This window comes from Acomys minous (assembly GCF_964271855.1).
Source record: "Acomys minous genome assembly, chromosome: 2".
Taxonomy (NCBI): Eukaryota; Metazoa; Chordata; class Mammalia; order Rodentia; family Muridae; genus Acomys; species Acomys minous.
Genome location: NC_140484.1, coordinates 21,415,674 through 21,439,973, shown reverse-complemented (window position 1 = coordinate 21,439,973; position 24,300 = coordinate 21,415,674). Strand labels below are relative to the sequence as shown.

Sequence of the window (24,300 nt, the reverse complement as noted above, 5' to 3'; positions counted from 1 at the left end):
ATGTCCTCTAGAAGAACAGCTGTTGGAAGAACCCTGCTGTTCAGTTCCGGTCCTCTCTGTCCGGATAGCCACGCTGAGCTTGGTGTTAGGTGTAGGACTTCCTCTCCCCACCAGGGCCACTGGCTCTCTGCCTGACTCCATCTGGAGCGTCTTTAGATATAGATGGCCCTAGCCTCACCTGATATATGGCCCTTGACAAAGCTCCTTGCTAGCTCTCCCCTTTTTGTGCCTATAGGATAGTTAAGTACTGTGTTTCTGTTCATATGATAGAAGAGTATGCTGCCAAATGCAAAATAAGCATTCTAAAAGTGCCTGGTTTCAATCACTTATGAACATATATCTGGGAAGCCCCCCCCCACTACTCCCCAATGGATATGTAGCCTTTGTTCTCCCTGAAGTTGAACTAGCTTCTGAAGTGGTTCCTGAAGTATTTGATCTCCATTGTACTTACAGCATTCCAGGCCCTGCGTCTTGTCTTCTGCTCCCTTTGCCTTGGTGAGCTGGTGGCCATTAGCCCATAGGGAAGAGAAGAACCACAACATCCACCATTCTTAGCCCCTGAGCCATTTCTTCAGCCCTAGATATGAACATTTAAAAATGTTGCTCAATCCCTCTGAACACAGAATATGCTTTCATTTTTCTTCCTTCCTCAACATATTTCATAAGTTCCTTATAATATCAAATCATAGTAATATTTATCTTCTTAGGTTCAGTTGATTTCCAAGTGTATTCATTATTGCACTTGTGCAATTGTGAGTTGCTCATTCCTTTAATTTCATATTAAAATTTGGATTAGTTGTTCGGAGTTGTGTTCTGTCTTCAAGTTATTCCTGATTCTGTCATTTCTACTGAAGAAGAGAGGCAGCTTGAAGCCTTGTTCAGATGGAAGGCAGGAAAAGCAGAGGAAAGAGAGGCATCTCTGAAAAAAAAAAAAAACAGTAACTGATGTTAATTCATACAGAAAAGGGTATTGATTTCCCTTGAGAGTTTACAGCTCAGCAGAGGGAGAAGTCCGGAGATCATCTACCACAGATGCTGCAGGCTCCTGAGTGGATCAGCCGCCCCACGTCCAGAAGGCAGCTTCCGTTGCCTCTCCTCTTCATCCCCTAGGTCTTACATCCCAACTTCCATGTTGCTCCTTTCCTAAGCCCGGGAGGAAGGGTTGATATAGATATCTTCTGAAAGACTAAGCACCCAGTAAAGCATTGATGGTCGCTCCTGCAAAAGGAAGCTTCTCTGACCAAGGCTGAAACTCTCCCAGGCCTACTCTTCTTTGAGGATGTGGCCCCTGATTGGATTCTCAAGCTTTAGTGGAAGGCCTCATAACCATGCACATATGGGCAACCCAGTGTGGACTTGGTGGGCTTTATGTATTAAAGACCCCTTGAAATTAGGAGGATGGCTCCTTCAGGAGGATATGATGGAATCAGAGATAAGAGGTAGGGTGGGGATGAAGGCTATTATTGCTGTGCCTAGATGGATCCCAAAAAGAACCAGAAAGAGGAATCTTTAATTCAGCCCTGGGCTGGACTGTGCCCGATCCCCAAATCAAAGGTCTTGGGGAAGGATGGTTCTATACATTCTTCCCTACTAGTGCCTCCCAAGCAGACAGCGGTGGGGTGAGGTGAGGTGGGGGGGCGGGTCCTAGTTAACATAAGGGGGCCTAACTTCCAAACGGCTTAACTTCCTTTGTTCTCTTTTTTCCACCATTTGCTCAGGGAAGTGTGTAATCCCATCTCCAGGAGGTGGGTCAGTTGCTATTTATGGTTGTAGCTGTGAACCTGAATCTCTTTTAAGGCTGTTTCTTCAAAGAATTTTGTGGACCTCAGATAGGCTGATGCCAAGATCATCCAGAGTTAGCTCAAAAGGCTCTGTGCTTCCTTCGGGGTTTAGCCAATTAAAAAAAAAATCTTCTAGGCTTCTCATTCTTTCATTATGATGCTAGCTCACTGCATATATGTATTGAAATTCAAATAATAATTCCAAAGAATTTTTTCTATGTAAGTCAGGTAGCAAACTTTTGCTTTCTCTCTATTGTTCATAAAGTGTCGGGAGCCATGTTTTTGTGCTGTGGCTCTGTTGAGCAGAAGCCTGGCCTTCTGCTTATTTTTGAGCTGTCAACCCCTACTGGGATGATCCATTCTGTTGCTTCAGATGCCAGAGAAGCTTTGCTGCACCTGGATGTTTGGGTCACCTACCACCAGTGAGAGACACAAAGGACTTGGGGCTGAGGGGTTTTTCCAGGCTCTGCTCTCTTCAGCATGCCTGAGAAACAAGGGGAGGGGACCTGTAACAAGAGACTTGCTGTAACTTGTATATATACTGCACTCCCTTGAATTAAAGTAGAGGCCTTGGCTTTCATTTCTGCATATCTCTGTCCTGTCTCTCCAATTCTCACCCTTTCTTTCAGGTGTACCCTGGTTTGATATGTTCCACAGGATGGGACGATAAAGCTTTCAGGACCGTGCGGCTGGCATGGAGCCACACGGGGTTCGAAAGATGAGGTCCTCAGTGCAAATCAAAACAACTCTGAGATTCCATCTTACACCCATCTGAATGGCTAAGATAAAAAATTCAAGTAAAACCACATGCTGGCGAGGATGTGGAGAAAGAGGAACACTCCTTCATTGCTGGTGGGAGTGCAACTTGTACAACCATTTTGGAAATCTATCTGGCACTTTCTCCGAAAACTGGGAATAGGGCTTCCTCAAGACCCAGCTATTCCACTCCTTGGAATATACCCAGAAGGTGTTCTACCACACAACAAGGACAGATGTTCAACCATGTTCATAGGAGCCTCATTCATAATAGCCGGAACCTAGAAACAGCCTAAATGTCCCTCAGTTGAAGAATGGATAAAGAAACTGTGGTACATTTACACTATGAAATACTGCTCAGCTATTAAAAACAAGGAATTTCCAAAATTTGTGGACAAATGGATTGAACTAGAAATGATCATAGTGAGTGAGTTAACCCAGAAGCAGAAAGACTCACATGGTATATACTCACTTATAATTGGGCACTAGCCTAAAAGGCATGTCCCACAAAAGTCTTCACTTACCAGGAGATTGGGATAGATGTGAGGACATTCTACTGGGACTCTAGGTAACAGAAATATAGGAGATGGGGAAATAGAAAGACCCAGAGGGTTCTAGAAACCTTCAAGGAGAACATTGTGATGGGTGGATCAGGGCCCAGGGAGGTCTCCTCAACTATTGCACTAACCAAGGACAATACAATTAGTAAACATCGAACCCCTACTCTGATATACCCAATAGACAGGACATTCTTCACAGTTATGTTGAGAGCAGGACTGACTCTGACATGAACTCTGGTGCCCCATATTTGTCCACCTCTCCTTGGTGGGGAGGCCTGATGGCACTCAAAGAAAGAATAAGCAGGCTACCAAGAGGTCTCCCGTTGGTCATAGACCTAGTGGAGGGGAATAAGGTAAAAGTGGGAGGAATTGGAGGATACAAGTGATGGGATAACAATTGAGTTGTAATCTGAATAAATTAATTAAATTAAAAAAAGAAAAAAAAGTCAAAGAAAAAAAAAAAGAAAGGAAGATCAGGTCCTCAATGCATTCTGAGGAGGACCTCTGGCCGCTGCCTCTGCAGCAGTCTCTGCCTCTGCCACTGCCACTGCCACTGCTTTTCAGGCACAGTGTGGGCCAAGGAGATGACATTCGAGGAGGGGTGCTGTTTGAGTGGAGCTTGAGTGAGGACTGCACCGCCCACACCACAGGCCTCATGGGCCTCCTCTCATGGACTGGGGCCATGCTCAGTGCTGAGAACTGTATTGTGCAAAGGTGGATACTAGGGCCAGTACCGAGGTGGGGGCCCATGGTGGATGGAGCACGTGATGGAGCCAGAGACTGAGGAAGCATGAATAAACAGAGCCACAAGTTCCCCTGGACAAGAAAATGAGCTGGGTCAACATCAATGGTTTCTGTGAGCCATTCAACAAAGACTTTGAAGGGCCTTCACTTGCCACCTGCTTGATGGTGCACAAGGTCTACTATCCACAGGAGGAGGAGGCCATGCAGGCCTTGATGGCCAGCAATAATTTGGCGAATTGAATGGGAGCAGGAGAGCTGGCCCTGAGCATGCAGGAGCAGGTGAGCCATCCCTGGGGACATGGGAGCTGGAGAGCTGTCCCTGCCCTGAGGACACAGGAGCTGGAGAGTTGTCCCTGCCCAGAGGAAGTGGGATCAAGAGAGCCAGCCATGATCTGATGACATAGGAGCAGGAGAGTGTTCCCTGCCCTGAGGACACGGGAGCAGGAAAGCCAGCCCCACCATGATAACAGCTGGCGCTGCCATGATGACATGGAAGCAGGTGAGCCAGCCCTGCTGTGAGGATACTGCCCTGAGGACATGGGAGCGGGAGAGCCAGCTCTACCCTGAGGACACATGGCAGGAGAGCTGTCCCTGCCCTGAGGACATGGGAGCACGCCCTGACTCAGGGCTCTGAGTTGACCTCACCCTTACATCTACCCCATGTATGACCTGCTAGAACACACGAAGGGATGGACCTGCAGATTCAAAGATTAAGAGTCTCCTTGACACATGGCAACAACAGGATATCTGACAGCAGTCCCAGTGAGGCTCTGGTAACGATTGTGTAGGCCTCCAACCGGACCCATGACTCATAACAATGAACATTTGATTGTAAACATATGTGGACAAAAAGCTATACTGTGTGATACACTACAGCTTCTGTGACAAGATTTTTTTATTTGCCTGTTTGTTTTATTTTACTGGGGGGGAGGGGGATTTTGGTGCATGACACGTACATTATAGACATTCAATAAAAGTAAAAAGAAAAAAATAAAGCTTTCAGCAAGATACAGACTCAATCATAATCTTTTTTTTAATTAAAAAATTGATCCTTTGTGAATTTCACATCATGCACATCAAACCCACTCATCTTCTGTCCCTTCATATCTGCCCTCTGTCCTTGTAACCTACCCCACAAAGAAAAACAACCACCAACAACTGCAAAACCCGTCTTGCTGTGGAAGCTGTTGTGTGTCTCACACAACATACCGTTTTGATCATACAGCTTTAATTTGTAAGTGTTCATTGGAATGAGTCATTGGTGTGGTTCAAGGCCTCTGGCCTCACACTTTAAATACTGGATCCTCCCCCTGATTCCTTTCAGACATCCTGCCATTGGCCCATGCCATGGAGATACCACAGCTTTGGGTCTGCAGGACTGTCTGGTTCACATGCTCCAGAGTTCACAGATCGGGTAAATGTTGGGTTGGGCCAACTCAGAGTCCTGGATCTGAGCCTGGGTGGAAGCTGAATTGATCAGCCCACCAGCTCTCCTGTGCTCACACCACCAGGGCCAGCTCTTCTGTACTGCCCAGGCAAGGTGCAGGGGCCTGCTCTCCCTAGTGCTTCAGCAGGTGAGGGACAGGGCCAGCTCACCCACCTGCCACAGGTTCTGGGGAAAGTGAGCAAGGGGGGGTGTCAATCAAATTATTAATGGCATTTACTCCTATCAACATATGATATAAGTATTATCTACTTAATATTTATGTTTAAAGACAGTGGGATGAAAAATACAGAATTATGGCTCACAATCAATAAATATTACTGAATCCTTTCAAAGTGAGTGCCTTGCTAGAAGGAAAGATTGGAAGGTTGAACTGATGTTATTTTTTTCTTCAAAGTTTATTTGTTTTTTCTTCAAATACAATCTCCAACTTCACTGCAGCAACTGACCACATCCATGACCAAAGCCACCTCTAAACTGGAATTCTGTTGCTGAGCCTGCTCCAACCTTAGCCTTCTTGTCAGCACCAGGGGGCTCAGCATTCCTTTGCCTGCCTCTCCTCTTGTGAATCTTGCAGGTTGCTCATTCTCTGGTCCTTTGGGCCGAGGCCTGCCAGTCTCAGGAGCTCAGTGGTGCAGGTGGCAGGCATGATCTCCAGAGGTAGGTGGCATAATCTCGGAGATACTGGATGCCTTCTTTCACAAGGTACCATAGAAATGTTTCCTGGCAAACTGATCCTTCACAGAGCCTTGAGACTTAGAGACTGCATAGCCTTCATTACACGAAGGTTGGGCACATTCTTATCTGCCAGCTGGGGAGGTGTTTGGGCATATGGACATCTTCCTTTAAATGGAGTTCATAGATTGCATCTAGTTCTTTTTAGGCACAACATCATGGTGGCTGCAGGGTCTGAGGTGGAGGTTCCTGGTGTTATTTTTGACTCAGTTGTACCATGAGAAGTCTGTGTACCATCAGTTAAAAGATTGAAACTCTGAGGTCCTATTCATAAGGCTTAAAATGGGACTAGTTTTATTTTAGGAAGAGGTAATTGGGAGAATCCCAAATAATATTATATGTGTGAAAATTCCCTGTAAAATTTCAGAATTCCCATTGAGATGACTGTTAAAACATTTATATGTGGGTTTTGATAAGATTTAATATTTTTTAAAGCATGAGTTGAGGGCTTGGAAACAGTTAAACTGATTGATGTCAACACATCTAATGATGCTTTTACAAAATTCCAGTTTTGCTAAGCATTGTCCTTGTGATGTTGAAGTTACATCAGATAGATTCTTTGATCCTCATGCCTACTAAATATTTCCTCTCATTTGTGTGTAAATATTGTGGTGACTCCATGCTCTTGTCTAGTGAATAATTAACCACCACCCCATTGTATTCGTTGCTCTTCTTGGTGTGTGAGTACATATCTGACAAGAAGCAGTTGAAGGAAGGAAGCTTTATTTTGAGTTACAGTTTGAGAGGATGGTGTTCATCGTGAATAGGAAGGCATGCAGGTCCCTACATCTCTGCAGAACAGGAAGTATAGGGCAGATAGGAAGTGGGTCCAGGCACAAAAATGTAAAGGCCAACCCACAGTCCTCTACAAGGCTCTATCTCTTAATTCTTCCCACAGAATTATAACACACTGTTACCAGCTATGGCTTAGGGCTCAAACACATAAGCCTATGGAAGACCTTCCACATTCAAACTACACTTCATACCTTGGCCCCATGTGCTCATGGCTGTTTCATAATTCAAAATGCATCCATTACAAGTCACATAGTTCCAATAGATTCGAATAGTCTATACACTGTTCAATGGTCCAAAGTCTAAAATCCCTTCTGAGAGTCAAGGCAAACCGTTAACAGAAACTCTGCAAGATAAAAACCTATTCACATACCTGTGATATGGCATGAAGTAAAGTCAATATTTCTTCTCCAAAAGGGAGGAATGGCAGCAGAGAAAGGAAAGAGCAGAGCAAAGCAAGAATGAAACCCAGAAGGGTATCAAAGACCCCTGCAACTCAATATCCAGCATCTAGGGCTCAGGATGGAATCAGTTATGTTTTGATAGCTTAAGGTAGCCACAGCCCTCCATATCTGTCCTCCATACTGTATGTGACCACTTTCTTGACTTATCTACAGCCTATGTCTAAAGTCTTTTCCAGCAAATGTCCCAAAGTGCTAGCATTTCCAATACTATGAGCTCTTCCTTGCAGAATATAGTTTATTTCTTAGCTTCATGTAGTGGCTTCTTACTTATTTTATGGAATTCCATCCTGACACACATTACTTGGTCTTAGAAATTGATTGGAGCCTCCCTGTCTCCCTAACTCTGTCTTTTATGGCTATAAGGCTAGTATCATGTAGACAATGCCGTCACGTTCTACAGCCAGATCAAGATAAACTATAGGGCTCCTTGGGCCACATATGAAGTGATTGCTGTTTCTCTTGAGGTTCAACATGGCGAAATGCTTCACAGTTAAGGCTTTTTGAGATGAACATGGTCGTTACATTCCCAGTTTAGGTCCTCTCCTTTCAAATGAATTTGCATCCCTATAAATTACAACCTACCATGGATGGGGCCTTGTTTCCAAGGAACCTTTCTTTATCGTCTCAATGCAGAGATCTTAGCTTCTAATTTGTGCTGGTAATATCTTTTTGAGTTACACATTTTAGTACCTTCACCCGTGAAATACAGGCTATGTTAAACTTGATTCCCATCCTTCTCCACAAAACTACATATTTTCATCTAGTTCTGTCCCATTTGTCAAGCGCGGTGGTCAGATAGGATGCCACAACCGAAACACCATCTTGTCTTGACTTTTCCTCTGCTAAGTAAACTAGTCCGTTGCCTTTGACTACAGACTTACTCAAGTTCTCATGACATAGGCCAGATTCTTTGCCCGAAGGAAACAGGAATGGTCTCTAACCCAGGTCCTAGGAGTAGTTATTTTCCATGATGTAATAGTGTTCCATTGCCCATTCACTCAACACTCCAGTCCTCCTAACTCCTACCAGAAGACCCCACTAAGCTCTGCTTACAGCATGCTAAACATTCTTAGCTCACATCTCGAAACTCTTAGGCAGTTTTCCTGCAGATCAGTTCCAAAGCTTGAGTATTTCAGGTCGGTGTATCAGAGTCGGCCCCATTTTCTGTATAAAATTTCTGTATTGATTACTTTTCTAGATGCTATGACCAAATGTCTGTCAGGAAGAAATTTGAGGGGTTGGGCTCACAGGATGAGGTGTTACAGTTAACTCTGTAGGGAAAGATGTGGGGGAAAGGTGAAGCCTGACGGAGCTGGGAGACTCCCACTCTTCACATACTGCTGGAACAGAAGGCAGAGAGCAATAGGAAGTGGATCCAAACTGTAAAATCTCCCCACCACCCCCAGACACCGAAGAAAGAAACCTCTTCCTTGTACAAAGTTCTATCTCCTAAAGAATCTATAGTCTTTCAAAACAGTGCTTCCAAGGGAACCAAGTGTTCAAGCACCTGAGCCAATGGGGGTCATTCGTATTTGAAGTACAAGACTCCTTTTCACTTGCAATCAAGTGTTCTGCTTGCAAGTTTGCTTTCTTACTGTGTATTATTTAATTTTATTCGTGAAAATGACAGAATTTAAGCATTGTAGTAACATATTGAGGTTGATAATTTCCCAAGTTGTTGTCAACATGTTCTTTGAGGTTCACTCTTTCATAGTTGTGGAGAGAAAAATATCTCCTCCTGTACGATCCTTGAAGTCAAATAAAGCGCTGCTCTTTAATGCGGCACTTCTGGATTTACAACAAGGCCAGAGGAAATACAATATGGTAATTCTTGTCATAGGATATGTTTTGGTTGATGGAATTATTCTGAGCTGTAAGCAATGGTAAACAACAGTGGCTATCAGATCTGATTTTAATTATACTTGACATGCAGGAGCTGTGTTAGAATAATAGGCTGCAAATCAAAACGACACTGAGATTCCATATTACACCCAGTAGAATGGCTAAGATCAAAAATTCAAGTGACACCACATGTTGGTGAGGATGTGGAGAGAGAGGAACTCTCCTTCATTACTGGTGGGAATGCAAACTAGTACAACCACTTTGGAAATCTATCTGGCACTTTCTCAGAAAATTGGGAATAGGGCTTCCTCAAGACCCAGCTATTCCACTCCTTGGAACATACCCAGAAGATGCTCCAGCACACAAGAAACTTTGCTCAACCATGTTCATAGCTGCCTTATTCATAATAGCCAGAACATGGAAACAGCCTAAGTGGCCCTCAGTAGAAGAATGGATAAAGAAACTGTGGTACATTTACACTATGGAATACTATTCAGGAATTCCCGAAATTTGTGGACAAATGAATTGAACTAGAAATGATCATAATGAATGAGTTCACCCAGAAGCAGAAAGAGTCAAATGGTATATACTTACTTATATCGAGACACTAGCCCAAGGGGTATGTCCCATGAAAGACTTTACTTACCAGGAAAATGGGTCAGAGGGGAGGACATCTTATTGGGACTTCAGGTGAGAGAAGCATGGGAGAATGGGGAAATAGAAGGATCCAGAGGGTCCTGGAAACCTACAAGATGGGTGGATCTGGGTCTTGGGGTTCTTCCTGCTCAAACTATGGCACCAGCCAAGGAAAATATAGGCAGTAAACTTTGAGCTCCTACCCAGACCTAGCCAATGGACAGGATATTCTCCACCATTGAGTGGTGAGTGAGGTCTGATTTTCATACAAACTCTGGTGCTCCATTCTGACCATGTTCCCTTGAGGCGGAAGCATGGTGGCACTCAGAGGAAGGATAGCAGGTCACCAAGAAGAGACTCGATACCCTATGAGCATATACAGGGGGAGGAGGTCCCCCTCAGTCACAGCCATAGGGGAGAGGAGTAGGAGGGAAGCGGGAGGGAGGGAGGAATGGGAGAATACAAGGGATGGGCTAACAATTGAGATGTAATATGAATAAATTACTTAAAAAATATAAAAAAAGATAGGCTGCCTGACAGAAGTTTCTTGTCCATTTGAAATATAAAATGTTATCATTTATGTTTTCATGTTAAAATTTACCTTAGGGTAAAAGTTATGGCCAATAGTTTAATTAAAATCTTAATATATTCACAATATATGTTGTTTGATATTTTATGCTTGTGTCTCTGAATTTTAGCATATCATTTGAAAGCTTATTGTATTATTGGGGAAGAAAATTCAACATTTTATATGATATAAAATTTTTCTTTATTTCCAGGTTATATAAATATTAAGTTTTGTAATATTATAAGTTTTCAAGTGCTCATTTTTACGTAATTTTTCACAACTTTCTAATTTCCTATCATCAAATAACTTTTTTTTTTGGCTGTGGCTACATACCATAAAACCCTTTCACCCAGATTCTTGGACTCCTACCCATTGTAGTTAATCCATAATCTACAGGATCTGCTATGGTATAAATGAGAGGAAAGGTGCCAGCCCTTGACTTAACCACTGTGTTGGAACAAAGTCCACTGGGAGGAGACTGGTTGGTTCTGGTTGGTCTGTTTTGTATCAGAGACTCAGAGATGGATTAGCAGACGTCATTATATAAGCTTTGGGTTGTAAGCACAGTCATACCCATAAGAAGAGAAGGCAACCATGGCTCTCGGTGTGCTTCTGGGGCTTGTTCTCACTTGTCTGCTTCTCCTTTCACTATGGAGGCCGAGTCCTCAGAGAAGAAAGCTTCCTCCTGGCCCCACACCTCTCCCAATCATTGGAAATATTCTTCAGATGGACTTAAAGGACATCAGCAAATCACTGAGGAATGTAAGTACATGTTTGGCTTTCCTAGTAACAGTCAAATGTCAATGGCTCAGTGTTTAAGTGAAACCTATGGCTAGGCATGCCCTATACAATACCCAATTGCAAATTTGTCACCTAAGCTTGATGTACTAGCTATATTTTCCATCATGTCATTGTCAGAAATTATAATATGAGGTAATGGGCTGTAGCTAGTTAAACACTAAGTAGGAATTTAGTAGAATAAAAATCTCAGGGTGGCAAAGCTGTAGTTTTTTTTTCCCTTCTTAATACCTTCAGCTACTGGCTGAAGGTAAAACAGAGGAAGTGATTAGAGATTTCCTTCACATATCTTAGCTGTGCGTTGTGTGTGAAGAATTAACCTTTGCTCAGAAAATAGTTATGGGCAATGTAAGAAATCTAAGAAATGATAAGAACAAGATGTCAGGGCCCAGTAGTTGCAATTAGAATTTCTTTGAGTCCGAACACACCCTTTTTATGGGAACAAGAATGTGGCATGTGCCAGAACTTGCTTCTGGAAAATACTGTGCCTTCTAGAGAGCTTTCCTTTGTTTGTAATGCTCATGGGCAGCAAAGCAGCCTGGGTTATGAGCATGTCTTGACATTACCTACAGATACAGAATAGCTAATGATTCAGGACCTCTATGAAGAGAGCCTGTAGGTAGTGTTGAAACAGTCACCTGGGTATTACACAGAACAGACAAATGTTCAAATTTGGGATTTCTACCATTTGAATTTTGGGACACTTGAAGATAAATTGTGATATTTCTGCTCTGGTTTTTTTGTAATATAGGATAAATGTAAATGCTAAATGTGTAGATTTAATAGTTAACTGTTAGATTTACACTATGGAATACTACTCAGCTATTAAAAGCAAGGAATTCCCAAAATTTGTGGACAAATGGATTGAACCAGAAATGAAAATAGTGAGTGAGTTCACCCAGAAGCAAAAAGAGTCAAATGGTATATACTCACTTATATCGAGACACTAGCCCAAGGGGTATATCCCATGAAAGTCTTCACTTACCAGGAAAGTGGGTCAGAGGGGAGGACATCCTATTGGGACTCTAGGTGAGAGAAGCATGGGAGAATGGGGAAATAGAAGGATCCAGAGGGTCCTAGAAACCTACAAGAAGAACATTATGATAGACAGATCTGGGCCCAGGGGTCCTGCTCAAACTATGGCACCAGCCAAGGACAAATAGGCAGTAAACTTCAAACCCCTACCCAGATCTAGCTGATGGACAGGACATTCTCCACCTTTGAGGGAAAGTAAGATCTGACTTTCATGCAAACTCTGGTGCCCCATTTTTGACCATATCCCCTTGATGGGGAGGCCTGGTGGCTCTCAGAGGAAGGACAGCAGGTTACCAAGAAAAGACTTGATACCCTATGAGCATATACAGGGGGAGGAGGTCCCCCTCAGTCACAGTCATAGGGGAGGGGAGTAAGGGGAAAATGGGAGGGAGGGAGGAATGGGAGGATACAAGAGATGGGATAACCATTAAGATGTACTATGAATAAATTAATAAAATATTAAAAAAAGAAAAAAATAGTTAACTGTAATCTGTTTGCCTCCTGGGTAGGCAATTATAGGCCATTCATAAGTGAAAGTCATCAATATTACTCTAATATTTATGTATCAAAATAAAATATTGATGTAACACATGGTAGAAAATGTAAAATTGTAATGATAATATCTGTAATAACTAAGCATATTGCATAAAAACACTGATATCTTCTTTCTTTTTAATTTTTTTATCTAAAGAAGAGACTGCAATTAATTTTCCTAGGGATTTAAATTACTTCCTATTTACATAGGACATCATATAATATTTGTATTTCTATTAAAGGTAAATATGGGCTTGTATTTTCCAAGATACCAGAACTACTAATCATATAGGTTTCTTATTTATTTATTCTTCTCTCATACAATACATACTGACCAACAGTTTCCCCTGCCTCTATTTCTCCTTGTTCCTCCCCACCTCCCTCTCTACCTGATCTGTTCCACCTGCCCATTTCTCTTCACAAAACAGGCGGCCTCTAGGAGGCAACAACCAAACTATACGAAAGCTCAAGACACAATAAGGCAAGGCAAAAGCCCTGATAGCAAGGCCTGATGAGGCAACCCAATAGGAGAAAAAGACTTCTAAGGGCAGACGAAAAAGACAGACATCCCCGCTGCCACTGTTAGGAGTCCCACAAAACCATCAAGCTAACAGCTGTGAGATACATGCAGAGGACCTGGTACAGACCCATGCACGGGAAGCCCCGCTTAGTTGCTTCTGTAGGCCACGCTCTCCTGGTGTCTTCCATCCCCTCTGATTCCCACAATCTTTTCTATCCAACTTCCTTGGGGTTCCCTGATCTCCGAGGGGGGAGGCCTATGGAGACCTCCAATTTAGACTTTTTCTCTCTCTACACAATGTTTGTCTGTGGGTCTCTGCACTCATTCTCTCTTTTTTTAAATTTTTATTTTTTAATTAATTTATTCATATTACATCTCAGTTGTTAGCCCATCCCATGTATCCTCCCATTCCTCCCTTCCTCCCACTTCCCCCCTACTCCCCTCCCCTATGTCTGTGTCTGAGGGAGACCTCCTCCCCCTGTATATGCTCATAGGGTATCAAGTCTCTCCTTGGTGACCTATTATCTTTCCTCTGAGTGCCACCAGGTGTCTCAATCCAAGGGACATGTTCAAATATGGGGCACCAGAGTTTGTGTGAAAGTTAGATCTCCTTCTCCACTCAACAGTGGAGAATGTCCTGTCCATCGGCTAGTCTGGGTAGGGGTTTGAGGTTTACTGCCTATTTTTTCCTTGGCTGTTGCCATAGTTTGAAGAGGACCCCAGGGCCCAGACTCGCCTGTCGTTTTCCAGGACCCGCTGGATCCTTCTATTTCCTCTTTCTCCCAGGCTTCTCACACCTAAAGTCTCAATAGGATGTCCTCCCCTCTTACCCACTATCCTGGTAGGTACAGTTTTTTATGGGGACGTTCACCTTGGACTAGTGTCTCGATATAAGTGAGTATATACCATTTAGCTCTTTTTGCTTCTGTGTGAACTCACTCATTATGACAATTTTTAGTTCAATCCATTTGTCCACAAATTTTGGAAATTCCTTGTTTTTTAATAGCTGAGTAGTATTCCATAGTGTAAATGTACCACAGTTTCTTTATCCATTCTTCTATTGAGGGACACGTAGGTTGTTTCCAAGTTCTGGCTATTATGAATAAGGCAGCTATGAACATGGTTGAGCATATGTCCCTGTTGTGTGGTAGTGCATCCTCTGGGTATATTCCAAAGAGTGGAATAGCTGGGTCTTGAGGAAGCCCTATTCCCATTTTTCTGAGAAAGCACCAGATAGCTTTCCAAAGTGGTTGTACTAGTTTGCATTCCCACCAGCAATGCAGGAGTGTTCCTCTTTCTCCACACCCTCGCCAGCATGAGGTGTCAGTTGAGTTATTGATCTTAGCCATTCTGATGGGTGTTAGATGGAATCTCAGTGTCGTTTTGATTCGCATTTCTCTGATGACTAAGGAGATCGAGCATTTTTTTAAGTGTTTCTCAGCCATTTGATATTCCTCTGTTGAGAATTCTCTGTTTAGTCCTGTGCCCCATTTCTCTATTGGGTTATTTGGTTTGGTGGTGTTTAATTTCTTGAGTTCTTTATATATTTTGGATATTAGACCTTTGTCAGATGTAGGGTTGGTGAAGATCTTTTCCCAGTTTGTAGGCTGTCGCTTTGTTCTCTTGACAGTGTCACCTGCCTTACAGAAGCTTCTTAGCCTCATGAGGTCCCATTTATTAATTGTTGACATTAAGGCCTGGGCTGTTGGTGTTCTGTTCAGGAAGTTGTCTCCTGTGCCTATGAGTTCCAGACTCTTCCCCACTTTTTCCTCTAAGTGGGTTAATGTCTGTGGTTTTAGGTTGAGGTCTTTAATCCACTTGGACTTGAGTTTTGTGCATGGTGACAAATAGGGGTCTAATTGCATTTTTCTACATGTAGACATCCAGTTAGACCAGCACCATTTGTTGAAGATCTGCACTCATTCTCATTCGCTGCTAGAGGACGAAGCCTCTCAGATGATGACTGGACAAGGCATTGATTTCTGAGTTTAGCATAATATCATTAAGAATCATTTCGTTGATTTTTTTTCCAGTTGTGTTTGTACTCATCCATCCAGGCAGTGTTGGGCTTGGGCTCCATCTTGTGGTGTGGGCCTTAAGTTAAACCAAATATTGGTTGGCCACTCCCACCGGTTCTGTACCACCATTGCTCCAGCACATCTTGCAAGAAGAACAGATTGTAGGTGGAGGGTTTTAAGGCTGGATTTGTGTTTACGTTTCTCTTTCTGTACTCTGCAGGGTAACTTCTCACACCAGAGAGACTAGAATAGGTGTGAATTGCCCATACCTATGTCAGTTTGGCCTCTCTGCTTTCAATAAGCTGTAAGGATGTTGTCCTTGGCAATGGAGCCCCACTGTCAGTTTTCAGAAAGTGGATTTTTGTCCTAGTATCAGCCCGTGTTTAGGAGTCTCCAGGGGATACCTTCGGGTAACAACTCAACCAAATGCAACCCAGTCCTACCACTGGAAGCCTTGCCTGGCTACAAAACATTTCCAGTTCAGACTCTGTATCCTCCATTGCTATGAGTCTTTATAAGAGCCACCTTCATAGATTACAGCAATTTTACATTGTACTATGTTTTCTCTCCTCCATAATGCTCCCTAGTTCCAGCTGTCTCTCTCTACCGTCTCTTCTTCCGTCCCTTTGCCTCACCACATAATCCTTCCCTCTCCCATTCCAATGTGTTCCCAATCCATCCACAAAAATTATTATATTTTCCTTTCCCAAGGAGGTCCATGGAGCTCCCCTAGAGCTCTTCTCTTTATTTAATCTTTCTGGGTCTGCTAATTGTAGCTAATTGTATCATTTACTTAACAGCTAATATCCACTTATAAGTGAGTACATACCATATTTGTCTTTCTTGGTCTGGGATACCTCACTCAGCATAATTTTTCTAGTTCCATCCATTTGCCTGCAAATTTCATGATGTCATTTTTTAAACAGGTAATTATCCATTGTGTAAATGCACCACATTAAAAAAAATGCATTCTTCAAGTGGAGCTCTAGGTTGTTTCCAGTTTCTGGCTACTATGAGTAAAGCTGTTGTGAACATAGTTGAATAAGTGTCTTTGTGGTAAGATGGAGCATCCGTTAGGTATATGCCTGAGAATGGATCTTGACGTAGGTTGACACCCAATTTTCTGGGGAACTTCCATGTTGACTTCCATACTGGCTGCACAAATTTGCATTCCTACCAGCAATGGAGGAGTGTTCCCCTTGCTCCACTTCCTGCCAGCATGAGCTTCCACTTGTGTTTTTGACCTTAGCCCTTCTAACAGGTGTAAGGTGGAATCTCAAAGTAGTTTTAATTTTCATTTCTCTGATGGCTGAGGATGCTGAACATTTCTTTAAGTGTTTCTCATCCATTTGAGATTCTTTTTACTAAGAGTTCTTTGTTTAATTAAATATGTACCCCACTTTTAGATTGAGTTATTTGGTTCTTTTGATATCTAATTATTTGAATACTCTATATATTTTGGAAATTAGTCATATGTGGAATTGGTGAAAGTCTTTTACAATTATGTAGGTTGCCTCTTTGTTTAATTGATGGTGTCTTTTGCCTTACTGAAGCCTTTCGGTATCATGTGTTGCATTTATTAATTCGTGATCTGTGTTAAAGTTGTTTTTATAAAACCGTGCTTGTTTCTCAGTTTCTCTCTTAACCCAGCGATCACACATATAATTGGCTCTATTATGTCATTTTAACAAGCTTCACAGCACAAGAACTGAGCAGCTATTACTCTATTCTTAACCCTCTAAACTAATCTGGTTTCCTTCCAGTGTACATCCCAGAGATGCTTGCACATTGTAGCTTTCCATGCTCTAGCTCCTCACCTGACGTCTCTTGTACTTTTGCCATGGCTGAATCCCCTGCTTCCTCCTCTGACTCCTTCCCTAGTCGGCAGAAAGTCCATCTCTATTCCCTCCCCTGCTCAGTGATTAGCTGTAGGCTGCTTTATTGGCACGCCGGGGGACAACTGGGAAGCAGTATTTACATAACATCGAGACAGGAGATTCTCAGAATAAGGATTGCAACCAGATGTGGGGGTACAGAAATCAACTTACATGCCTGCACTATCAATGTTCTGTTCAGGAAGTTGCATTCAAGGCTGTTCTCTACTCTCTCTTCTATCAGGTTCAGCATATCTGGATTTATGTTGAGGTCTTTGGTCCACTTGGACTTGAGTTTAGTGCAGAGTGATTAGTATGGGCCCTACTTGTGTTCTTCTACACGCAGACACCCAGGGAGGCCAGCATCATTTGTTGAAGATGCTTTCTTTTTTTCCCCATTGTATATTTCTGGCTTTTTAAAAGTGAAAAAGTCAGGTGTCCACAGGTTTGTGGCTTTCTGTTTGGGTCTTCAGTTCTATTATATTGATCTACTTGTTTTTATGCCAGTACTATGCGGTTTTATTACTATAGCTCTGATTAGAGCTGGGAGACAGGGATGGTGACACAACCGGAAGATCTACAAGACTGTTTTAGCTATCCTGGATTTTTTTTTGTTTTTCCATTTGAAGTTGATAATTGTCCTTTAAAGGTCTGAGAGTAATTGTGTTGGAATATTGAAGGAGATTTCATTGAATTTGTAGATTGCTTTTGATATAATGGCCATTTTTACTACGTTAATTCTAACACTCCATAAGCATGGTAATCTTTTCCTCTTCTGATATCATCTTTAATGTCTTTCTTCAAAGACTCGAAGCTTTTATCTTACAAAATTTCACTGGTTTGTTTAGTGAAAACTAACCTCTGGAAACAACCTATTAGGTTTCATCAGGATAGCCTGCACCCCCTTTCTCTGTGTGCCTGCTAGGCCATCTTGCCCAAGGGCAGTGATCAAATCGTGGGCACCCAAGTGCATGTCGGAGGTTCAGTGGCTGTACCCCCTTCTCCCCAATGTGGAGAATTGGCAGTCCATTGACTCCATCTGAACGTGTGTGTGTGTGTGTGTGTGTGTGTGTGTGTGTGTGTGTCTTGGTTCTCTGCATGCATTGTCCTTGACTAGTGCATCAGTTTGTGCAGGTGCCCCTGTGCCCAGATCAACAGACCCTGATTGTCTCCATGTGGAGCTCCGGCTCCCTCCCAGACCTTCCTTCCTCACCCGCACTCTTCCCTACACTCTCAGCACTCTGCCCAGAGTCTAACTTCCAGTCCCTGTATCTGTCCCAGTCTCCCACTGGGTGGAGTCTCTCAGACTCTTTGTCTCTTAGTTAGTTTGAATAAAGGTTAATCTATCTTGTTGATTTTCTCAAAAAATCAACTCTTTGTTTTATTGCTTTTTTTTTTTTTTTTTTGCATTTTTCCTCTTTGTTTCTATATCATTGATCTTAGGCCTCAGTTTGGTTATTCTTGCTGTCTACTCCTTTTGCATGTCTTTGCTTTTTCCTAGAGTTTTCACTTGTGCTGTTAAGTTGCTAATATGAGATCTCTCCATTTTTTTTTTTTAATGCAGGGACTTTGTGCTATGACCTTCCCTCTTAGCATTGCTTTCATTGTGTTCATAAGTTTGAGTATGTTGTGTCTTCCTTTTCGTTGAATTTTAGGAAGTCTTTACTTTTTTTCCCCCTGTCTTGGTCTATTTTTCATTTAGTAGTGAGAGAGAGAGTTGTTCTGTTTCCATGAATTTGTATATTTTCTGTTGTTGCTATCCAGCTTTAACGCATAGTGGTCTGATAAGATGCAGGGGCTATTTCAATTCTCTTGTGTCTGTGGTCAGTTTTGGAGGAAGTTCCACGAGGTGCTGAGGAAGAGGCACATTCTTTTGTGTTGGAGCAGAATGTTCTGTAAATATCTGTTAGTTTCATTTGGTTTATAATGTTAATTAAAGCTGCCATTTCTTTGTTTAGTTTTGTCTGGATGGCCTGCCTGTTGGTGAGAGAGGAGTATTAAAGTCTCCCACTATCAGTGTACGAGGGTCAACGTGTAACTATTCTCTAATTGTGTTTCTTTCATAAAAGTGAGTGCCCTTGTGTTTGGCGCATAGATGTTAAGAATTCAAATGTCATCTTGGTAAATTTTTCCTTTGATAAATATGTACTGCTTTCCCCAATCTCTTTTGATGTATTTTGGTTTGAAGTCTATTATTTAGATATTAAAATGACTGTAACAAGTAGATTCTTAGGTCCATTTGCTTAGAATATGTTTTTACAACCCTTTATTCTGAATTAATGTCTATCGTAGAATTTGAGGTATGTTCCTTGTTTGAAACAGAATGATGGATACTGTTTTCTTATTTATTAAGTTAATTTTTTTCTTTTTATTGGGGAATTGAGTTTATTGATATTGAGACATATCAATGTTCATTGAGTGTTAATCCTTGTTATTTTGTTCTTGATGGTGGTAGTAGTAGTGATAAGTGTGTGAATGTATGTATGAATGTGTGAGTGTGTGTGTGTGTGTGTGTGTGTGTGTGTGTGTGTGTGTGTGTTTTAAATTTTTTTGGTTTGGTTAGTGTGAGATTATTTCCTTGTTTTTATGTGTGTAGTTAATTTCCTTGGTTTAGATTTTTTTTTCCTACTAATACTTTCCATATGGCTGGATTTGATTTGTAGATAGATTTGGCTTAAATTTGACTTTATCATGGAATATCTTATTTTCATCATTTATGGTGGCTTAAAAACTTCCCAGTACAGTAGTCTGGGCCAGCATCTGTGGTCTCTTACAGTCTGTAGTACATCTGTCCAGGTCCTTCTGGCTTTTAGAGTCTTTATTGAGAAGTCAGGTGTAATTCTAGTGGTTATTCACTCTGTAGATCAGGCTGAACTAGATCCCAGAGACCTGCCTGCCTCTGCCTCTAGATGCTGGGGTTAAAGGCATGTGCTGTAGCACCTGGATCCTTTGCAGTTTTTAATATTCTTTCTTTGTTCTATATGTTTAGTGTTTTGATTATTGTGTGGTGAGAGAGAGAACTTTCTTTCCTGATCCAATCTATTTGGAGCTCTTTATCCATCTTGTATCTTTATAGGCATCTTCTTTAGGTATGGAAAAATTTCTTTTATGATTTTGTTGAAAATATTTTCTGGGCCTTTGAGCTGAGATTCTTGTCCTTTGTCTCTACCTATTATTTCTAGGTTTGGTCTTTTTATAATGTCCCAGATTTTCCTGATGTTTTTCACCAGGGATCATTTTAGATTTAACATTTTCTTTGATCAATGTATTCATTTCTTTTATTGTATCTTCAATGCTGGAGACTCTTTCTGTAATCTCTTGCAGTGTTTGTGAAGCTTACCTCTGTAATTCCTATTTGCAATCCTAAATTTTTCATTCCCAGAATTCCCTCAGTATGTATTTTCTTTATTTCTACTATTTCCGTTTTCAGTTATTGAGCAGTTTTGTTTATTTTAACTTGTTTCTTTTGTTTTTGTTTTTTTTTTCTGTCCTTCTTTAAAGGACTTATTCATTTTCTCCAATGGTTTGTGTTTCCTGGCCTTTTTAAAATTATTTTTTGAGGGATTTATTCATTTCCTCTAACTGTTTGTTTTTGTTTTCCTATACTTCTTTAAGGGGTTTATGCCTCTATAAGAACCTCTCTCATCTTCATAGAGTTGGTTTTGTGGTTTTTGTTTTTTGTTTCTTATGTTTCAACTGTGCTGGAATATTCAGGGCCTGCTGTGGTAGAATAACTGGGCTTCAGTGGAGACATGTTGTGCTAGCTGTTATTTATGTGTTGTTACACTAGCATCTAGGCATATAGGTTTGGGTTGATTATAGGTCTTGGTGCTGATTTCTGGGTCTGTCTTGGCTGGGTGGGTGTTTTGTTTTTTGGTTACTGTTGCTACTCTGGATTTTCAGAGAGTGTGTTGCCTATTCTCCTGGCCTGCTAGGCTGGTATACTCAAGGGGAATGCATGCTGGTACTGGAGGCTGGGGGAAAGGGAGGCAAAGTGGAATATGTCAGTTGTAGTGCTAGGCAAGACCCTGAGAATTGGTTCTGGATAACGAAGAGAGTGGGGAAGGTCTGTGTCAGCCAACACGGTCTTGTAGTAGGCATAACTTGTGCTTGAGCAGGGGTGTTTGCCTGAGCTGGGGACTGGGATACAGCAGAGGGGTTGAGAGGAAAACCAAGGTTGGGTTGGTTCGTGGGATCCACTGGAGGCATGAACACTGGGGGAGAGGATATGTAGCTGGTGTTCTGTTGCACCTCTAGGGGTGACCCTGAGAATTGGATCTGGGGTAACATACAGATTGGGGAAGGTCTGTGGACAGCCTACCTCTTCTTCTGACAGGTGTGATATGCCAAATATTGATGTCTTTTTGATACATTTTAATAACTTTTTTATTTTCCAGTTTTCAAAAGTCTATGGCCCTGTGTTCACTCTGTACTTGGGCAGAAAGCCTGCTGTGGTGTTGCATGGGTATGAAGCTGTGAAAGAAGCCTTGATTGATCACGGGGAGAACTTTGCTGGAAGAGGAAGCTTCCCAATGGTCAGTAAGATTACCAAAGGCCTTGGTAAGTGCTCTTGTGTCTCTGTGTACATGTGCGTAAGTGTCCACGGGTCCACGAGTCCATGCACCTACGTGTCCATGTATGTGTGTTGGGTTGTGGTCTTAAGAAATATAAGGATGGAAAGCAGTCTTAAAAACTTGTTAAAACCTAGTTTGGCTTTCTGTGTGGCAGTCAGCCATCAGCCACTTATCTGTGATCTCCCTACTCATTTCTGTTCTTTCTTTTAGGGGTTGTTTTCAGCAATGGGAGGGGCTGGAAAGAGATGAGGCGCTTCTCACTCATGACTCTGAGGAACTTTGGCATGGGGAAGAGGAGCATTGAGGAACGTGTTCAAGAGGAGGCTCACTGTCTTGTGGAGGAGCTGAGAAAAACCAATGGTGGGTCTCACTAATCTTAGACTTCTGTTTTTTTTTCTTTTATGAGGTCCTCAAGAAGTTTTGATGGTGACTAGAGCTTTAATTCTGTGTTCCTTTCTCTCTTCATATAGAAAGTGTTGTTTGTAGAGATAAATAGTAATCTTGTATATCTGTGATTTTTGTTTTGTGGTGGGATGGTGTCTGCTGTAGAGGATCTAGGTCATTATTTAATCAAGGTATTTTCCAACTCTTTTGTTTTCAGATAACAATACAATTGTATGAATTTATGTTTGAGCCTATTTTCTGACTATTTAAGGAACACTATTTTCCATTAGTATACATGCTAATTTCACTAGCAATTATGTGAGTTGTATGTGAATATGGTGTCAATCACCACATCACGTGTGTATAGAACAGGAGCCACATGGTAGAATTGTCTTTAATTGGGCTTTGTTGTGCAACTGACATATGTCATGCCCATGCATAAAATTATAGCAGATAATTGCTGTGTAATAAAACCAGAGATGCTAAATCTGTTAGAAGAAAAAGTGAGGAAGAGCCTTGAACTTTTTTAATTAAAAAAAAATTGTTCGCTTTACATCCTGATTGTAGGCCCCTCCCTCATCACCTCCAAGTCCGACCTTCCATCCCTTATATCCCCCCCTTCTCCCCACTAGTCCTCAGAAAAGGGGAGCTCTTCTCTCCTAACATCTGACCTCAGCCCATCAAGTCTCCTCTGTACTGCCTGTAGCCTCTTCCTCTGTGGCCTGGCAAGGACGCCCCACCAGGGGGAAGTGATCAATGGTCCATGTCAGAGGTAGCTCCTGCTCCCCATAGTATGAGACCCACAAGCAGACTGTGCTGCCTATCTACTACATCTGAGCACAAGGTCTAGGTCATTCACGGTTTTTGGTTGGTGCATCAGTCTCTGCAGCACTTGGGGGCATATTTCAAACAAAGGTTTTCATCTTATTTTTACTCTAAGAAATCCATTTTATACTTAATGCTTATTTATACAAGTTACATCTCACAGAACATAGACATATTTCATTTTTTTCTTTTCTTTCTTTCTTTTTATTTTTTGGTTTTTTTTGAGACAGAGTTTTCATTTTCATGTTAGTTTTTCTAATACATGAACTTAACATGATCTATTTATTGTACTCTACTGGCTAAAGACCAATCATTCAATTCCTATATGTAAATGTTTCTAGATTCCCATAATTCTTTCTTTTTTGGAGGAGATGCTTTTTCCCTTCATTTGTATTATTTCTTTGAGAAGCTTGCACAGTGTATTTTAATCATGTTCACCTCACGACTCCTCCCAGATCAATCTTGCCTTCCATTCCCCTTCCCATGAGTCTTTGTTTAGAGGACTCACAAGCAGACACGAATCTCCTCTGGTCTTGAGTTGCTAAAGATTTGAAAAGTCATTTTTTCCCCTCCTTCCAAAACAGCAGACACTCTAGTGAAAGGGCAGAGTCAATAGAGGTATGATATGGGAACAGTATACTCATTCGTGAGTATATCAGGACTTACATAGATGTCCTGATCAGTGAACTTACACTACATGTAAGAATGGCGCACAGATATAATGCATATAGTTACGTCCTACAGGCCACATGCAGGCAAGACTTGCTTAAATTGTTGTAAGTGTCTTTATCTGTTCAGAGATATCATGTCCGACACACATATACTTCAGTGGCATTTTACAATTGTTCTCAATTTCTCAGGCTCACCTTGTGACCCCACCTTCATCCTGGGCTGTGCTCCCTGCAATGTCATCTGCTCCATTGTTTTCCAGAATCGTTTTGATTATAAAGATCAGGAATTTCTTACCTTCATGGATATCTTAAATGAAAATGTAGAGATTCTGAGTACCCCTTGGATGCAGGTGAGTTCAAGTTTCTTTCTTTAAAAACAAAACAAAACAAAACAAAACAAAACAAAACAATACACCAAAACCCAACAACCACTTAGAGATAGGTTCTTCATAAAATTCCACAAATGTTTTAGAAAAATGAAGGCTTAACTGTGGGCTGTTAGAACCCTGCTCACTGATTTTTCATTAAACCTCAAATAATTTTCTCTATAAATCATCAGGTCAATGTTTAGAGGATGCTTATGTAACTGAGTGGACATCTGTTTCATTGTTGGAATCTCCTGTCAGCAACAAGGCTTATGCTCTATTAAATACTGTGGAGATCTTGCCATCAGAACACTTAGCAGAAAGATCATAATTTGCAGTAAGAATATTTTCTTTAGGGACAATGTTTGGGATAATTGAAA

The 24,300-nt window shown here is 41.7% G+C and overlaps 1 protein-coding gene across 3 annotated transcripts in view; it reads left to right on the top strand.

The window, feature by feature from the left end:
- Positions 1-10,787: 10,787 nt before the first annotated feature.
- LOC311582214 (cytochrome P450 2C26-like) overlaps positions 10,788-24,300 on the top strand; it is a 56,870-nt gene continuing 43,357 nt past the window's right edge. For 2 of the 3 annotated variants that reach the window (XM_084755123.1, XM_084755121.1), the window contains exons 1-4: positions 10,788-11,084; positions 21,499-21,661; positions 21,886-22,035; positions 23,745-23,905. In XM_084755123.1, the coding sequence (XP_084611249.1) occupies positions 10,917-11,084; positions 21,499-21,661; positions 21,886-22,035; positions 23,745-23,905 (642 nt within the window). In that variant the 5' untranslated portion in view covers positions 10,788-10,916. The remainder of the gene's footprint in view (positions 11,085-21,498; positions 21,662-21,885; positions 22,036-23,744; positions 23,906-24,300) is intronic. The other variant, XM_084755122.1, reaches the window with a different exon arrangement.